We start from the raw sequence: 6,094 nt of genomic DNA on the forward strand, positions 1-6,094 counted from the left end.
TACGTGCAATTTCCATACACAATTACATAACAAATAAATTATACACTTCATACCGCTCTTCTTTTATGAAGTATATCGGTGACCAAGCGACACACCCATCTTAAGTCCTCTTAAATTCCCGTAGAAATTGCATATCTCTTTCTCTAGAACTCAAAGGTCCACTAGCAATCCATGCATATTAATTGTATATAAGAGCATAAGGAAACTTAAAACACTTTGCACATAAATCTATCTTACCTCCTTAGAAAAATCTGAATGCATGTTCAAAATCCTTTCTCCACTTTGAAAAACACGTGATTAAAATATTTGCTATATGACAACTTTATTTCTAATACTTCCCTCTCTCTTCCCCTCTCTCCAGGTTGCTTTTCTGTCGGGCAGTGAGCCTGTATTTTTCTTTCTCTCTCTGATTATCTCTCTGCCGTATATAATATATGAAATTTGTGTGGTTAATACCTTTTGAACGTGGTGAGGTATTTATAGGGTAGGTTTCCTATGGAAATTGGAATACGTACATGCTGATTGAATTTATCTAGAATACATGATAAGTCAAAATCTTGTGAGAAGCAATTAAAGGTCTAATCATATTGTACTATAATATTATCTTATTCAATCCAAGAAACCCATACCTACTACACGTGTCCCATACAATTTTTTTTTCATGATATAACATGTAGATAAAGTACAACTATCAAGTCAAACTTATCAATTTGGATTAAGGCTAGCACGTGAACTTTCTGCTAAATAGTTTTAAAATTAGTTTCAAAAGTAGACCTTGACTCGGATAAGTTTTAAATCAACCAACCAATCATTTCATATATAAAACTAGGCTTAAATATTTGGGATATACTTTTAAAATAAATAATAATTATCCACCTTCACCCGTGGACCATGGGCGGCTCAAATGCCAAAATCCCATTTAAGTAAAATACTATTAAATAGACATTTCTTTAAACATAAATATCTCAGATATAACTTATCCGAATTATTTTTTTCTTGAGCCTAAAGTACATGATTTAATATGATCTATCCAACAAGTCCAATATCAATTTATTAAATCTCGTTTTATAAAAATCTGATTATTTGAATGTGATTAAACCTTTTTCAAATTTAAGATAATCATGCTTATGCAAACAAACAATTTAAATAATCAAAGTGCGGAAATCTTTATTCTAGGCTAATGACGTCTAATTATTATAATTTAAGCTAATTATTAATAATCGTAATTTTATATACCATTAAATTATTTAAATGCTTAAATTAGTCCTGCTAAAATATCTATGTACTATTCAATGTTACTATTATATAATAGGGTAGACAAGATTTCTAATACGAAGTCAAATTGAAAAAAGGTAGATAATGATTGTCAATCAATTTTAATATTTAATATTGAAAAAGGATAGATAATGATTGTCAATCAATTCTAACGAGTTAAGATAAATTTATGTGCAAATTGTTTTAAGTTTCCTTATGCTCTTATATACAATTAATATGCATGGATTACTAATGAACATTCGGGTTCTAGAGAAAGAGATGATATTTCTATGAGAATTTAAGAGGACTTAAGATGGGTGTGTCTCTTGGTCACCGATATACTCCATAGAGAAGAGCGGTATGAAGTATATAATTTATTTGTTATATAATTGTGTATGAAAATTACACGTATCTTACTGGGTATTTTTAATACTCACTCTTACATTAATTTTACAGGTTAGTTTGGGTCGATTGAAACAGTGGCGATTTGGTGATGAGGCTGCCAAGTGAATAAAGAATAGAGAAAAAGAAATAAGTTTATCGTTTTAAATTTACCAGTTAGTTTAATTTATTCAGAATGTGTTATTTGAATTAGCTAAAAGTTTATGCTTATGTTTAGATATGATTTTCACAATTTAAATTTAGATTTATAAATGTTGCAGTTATTTGTTTAATAAAGAATTTTATTTTTATAGTTCCGCATTTAGGATAAAGAAAAATGAGTTTTTCATAACGTTCTGGTCTTTGACGAAAATTGGGGCGTTACATCTCTCAAAGCCTTTATGACTCAAAGAAGTAAGCCTGTGTGGGTATTTTGAAACCTAGTGCCCTTAAGCCAACTAATTTTGGAGTCACCGACCTAGCTCGCTACAGAGATCATATAGAAAGCAAAAAGGGGAGAAGTTAATAAAAAGTTATCTTATCGAGCCCTTATAGTTCAAGTGAATAAACCTGCAGGGGTTTAAAACTTGGTGCCCTAAAGGCAACTGGTTTGAAAGTCATCGGCCTAAAACTCGTGATAAGGGTTATATAGAAAGTAAATAAGAAAATGACAATAAAAAAAAAAAAAGCAGAAACAAAGTGAATAAAAGACGCAATAACATAATGAAGAAAGCCCTTGGACATCTAGTTGATGAAACTACACATTTGATGCGAGTCAAGTAACTTAATTTAATCTTAAGGGTTGAAGCAATCAAAATAGGAGAGCCTATACTTGGTGACGTGAACTTATAAGAGTGAAACCTATCCGAGCTAAGAGAGGAAAAGGACTGCAGTTATTTAAACTCCTAATTTTAAAACATACACAGGGATAATTGAGTGAAAAGAATAAATTTGGGAGGTGTGTATCTCTAAAGCGAAGAGAGGATATATTTGACCACTATGGGCCTGGAGTAAACCAATCATGAGCTTGACATGTTTATATGAGTTCATACACACACGTTAAGTTATGCATTTACAGGTGAAGGTTCATTTTATTTTTGCACTATTGAAATTGTTTCTCATGTTAATTACTGAATTCCAATCCTGAGACACGACAGGTTGTCAAAGTCATGTTTTATATAGAGTTAAGTCACTATCTTACTTGAGGACAAACAATAGTTCATAAGGTCAGGCAAAAACATGCATGCAAGCCTCTTTAGCATAATGAAGTAACTAATTCCATTCAACAACAGCCCTCGTAATGTGAAGTCTTCTTAAGGTAACTGAGCGTCATTGATATTCCAATTCAATTTTATAGTTCTCGTAAGTCTCAGAGCTGTAGTAAATTGATGTATAAAGTGAACCCACATATCAAAAAGGATTACAGTGAACCAAAACTTTTTCAAGTGATAAATACCACAACTGAAACTAAGGTAAAATGAGCAAGATTAGTTGAGCAAACTGCCACAAATCAAGTAGCCAGCAATGATAATTTGTCTCATGTAGAAGGTCATCATACAGGAAGTAGTTCGATCACCAGTCTAGGAAAAATATATTTATTGTTTGCAGTATATACTGACAAGAAGTTGCAATGCAGTTCGCTATCATTGCAGACTCTGATTCATTGAGTGTAAACAGAAAGGCAAATTATTCACTGTGAATTTCAGAAATGAATTGATCGATGAGTTACTAAATGTGCACACACATTTGTATAGTTAGCTGGACATAACATAAAGATTTGGGAGTATCATTGTGATTATGCAATTTACAATCATCGCTTGGATTTTTTTGTGCACAAAAAGGAAGGTAAGTTCTTCAATGCAATTTAGATATGAATTTGTGGACGATTAGTTAAATGGAACCTACATCATCTTGGAATAATTTTGACAGGTAAAGCTTATAAGCAACTGTACACAGTTAGAGGTGACCAAGCAAAGATTCATTCAAGTACATAAATCTATATTCATCCTAAACGAAACAAAGGTGCAATTCTGATTATGTCTACGTCCACATACTTTGCATTTTCAACTAAAATTTAAACCATGGTTACTTCTATACACCTTGAAGTAGTAATTCCACTATTTACTTGGCTGAATCATTATTCAGCGAAGATTTACGATACATAGGCCAGATAACTAATAACCAAGTTAATCACCATACAGAAAGGGGGAAAAATGATAATCAGACTAGCATTATTACTCACAAACATATTCCAATAAAGCAAATATCAAAATTTTTCGTCAATTTGAAGAAATAAATAAACCAAAACACGAATATCTTCTGAATCTGCTCGGTAGTAATACTAGCAGGTGGAAATGAAGACATAACTGGGAACATCTGTCCCGGTTGCTGCATCTCTACACCTCTCCTGTTGAATTTTAAAATATAAAATAAAATCATGACCTATCAACAATAAAATTTCAAAAGAAACCCACCAAGATAAAAATAAAACCACCATTTTCTTCGACAAGAATTACAATCAATTGAAACATACAAAACGATTTACTTTCGGAAATTAAAACAAGAAAAAGTGAAATTATTTTTTACCTATTTATGAGTAGTGGGGTTGTTGACTTGTAAGTGATTTGTAACATTTTTTATGAAGAGAGAATGAACTGAAACTGGAATTCAATTGAATATTGGGATTTTAACTTTTAGGGGAAAAAGATTTTACTTGTGGATTTTAGGCAGCACGAATCCAGTCCCTTTTTCTTTTTGGAAAAAATCCATTTCTACAGAAAGGACTCTGGCATGTTTGTGTGTAATCTAGAGGGCTTCTGAAGCCCTCCTCTTCTTCTGTACACACAGTGTATGCTAGGGAGAAAACGCGTGGGTCGAATTTGATTGATAAATAATGAAATTGAAAAAATACAATTAAAAATGGATACAGATATTTACGTGGTTCATCCAATTTAGACTACGTCCACGGGCAAATATAGAAGGATTTCACTAAAGTAGGGGAATTACAACACACTCTCTAAATACAATGAGATAACAACAATCAATCTCTCTTGTAATTAGGAGAAAATAAGTAGGAAAAAAATTTAGGAGAAAAACAATAAATTTTCTCTCTTCTCTTCTCTTCTCTTCTCTCTACCTTACAATTTTCTCAATATGGCAATCAATTTTTCCTCTCCATATGGCAATCAATTTTCTCTCAAACTCTTGCCCATATTTATAGAGATTTTTAACCTCCATAATTGCTTAAAAGAGTCAAAGTTCTACCACCTTTATTTGCTAGAATTCTCTACACATTTGGCTTGTCAAGTAAATGGTGAAAGAAAACTTGAATTTCTCAACCTCCCTTTTATGTGTGCATGGAGTCTTTCTTAATAATTAAGAAATCAACAATCTTATCCATTTGATCAAAAAAATGTGGCTATCATTAGTTGGAAACTTCAATTTTGCCACCACCACCACTTGCATGCATGTATGTATTTTTCTTACTTGTTAAGTAATGTTTTATGGTCTAAAAATGTGACTTTATTTTCAACATTTCTCCCCCTTAAAGTCACTTTTTTTTTTACCACTTCATCCTTCCCATACTTGTCATTTCCATGCTACTTACGTTTCTGCAAGGCCAATGGAAGATCGACACCATATAAACTTATCAGTTCCGATTGGCTTTGTCAACATATCAGCTAGGTTTTCCGCTGTATGGATTTTCTGTATATCCACACTTCCTTCCTCCACATTTTCTCGAACAAAGTGATATTGAACTCGAATATGCTTTGTCCTATGATGAAATGCTGGATTCTTTGCCAAAAGCAAAGCGCTCTAACTATCACAAAATAGAGCAATCTTCTCTTGTTTGTGTTCGAGTTCGTCCATTAACATTTGCAACCAAATTGCCTCTTTGCTAGCTTGTGTAGCTGCCACATATTCTGCCTCCGTTGTGGAAGTAGTCACGATAGACTGCAGTTTCGAAACCCACCTTACAGCTCCTTCAGCAAAAGTAAACACATATCCTGTGGTGGACTTGTTTTTATCAAGATCACCTGCATAATCTGAATCAACATAGCCCCTGACAATAAAATCTGATCCTCCATAACATAATGTAGCATTTGAGATACCCTTGACATATCTCAGGATCCTTTTTACAGTATTCCAATGCTCTTTACCAGGATTTACCATGTATCGACTAATCGCTCCCACTGCTTGTGCAATGTCTGGTCTTGTACAGATCATAGCAAACATCAAACTACCCACTGCTGATGCATACGGCACTCGAGACATCTCCATCCTCTCTGCTTCGCTGCTAGGGCTCATAGTTGAGGATAACTTGAAACTAATAGGAAGAGGGGTAGAAATTGGCTTACAATCTTGCATATTGAAGCGACGCAAGATTTTCTTCAAGTAGTTTTTCTGACCAAGCCAAATCTTTCTATTATTTCTATCTCGGTAAATTTGTATCCCTAGA

General features: G+C 33.1%; 1 protein-coding gene across 1 annotated transcript in view; it reads right to left on the reverse strand.

The window, feature by feature from the left end:
- Window positions 1-4,497, reverse strand: part of LOC111380200 (GRF1-interacting factor 2-like) — a 28,603-nt gene extending 24,106 nt beyond the window's left edge. Inside the window, exons 1-2 of the mRNA XM_023003695.1 lie at window positions 4,222-4,497; window positions 3,952-4,042 (exon numbers count right to left, since the gene is read on the reverse strand). Of these exons, the coding sequence (XP_022859463.1) occupies window positions 3,952-4,042; window positions 4,222-4,268 (138 nt within the window). The 5' untranslated portion in view covers window positions 4,269-4,497. The remainder of the gene's footprint in view (window positions 1-3,951; window positions 4,043-4,221) is intronic.
- Between the last annotated feature and the right edge of the window lie 1,597 nt (window positions 4,498-6,094).

Source organism: Olea europaea, chromosome 3, assembly GCF_002742605.1.
Source record: "Olea europaea var. sylvestris chromosome 3, O_europaea_v1, whole genome shotgun sequence".
In the NCBI taxonomy this organism is placed as follows: Eukaryota; Viridiplantae; Streptophyta; class Magnoliopsida; order Lamiales; family Oleaceae; genus Olea; species Olea europaea.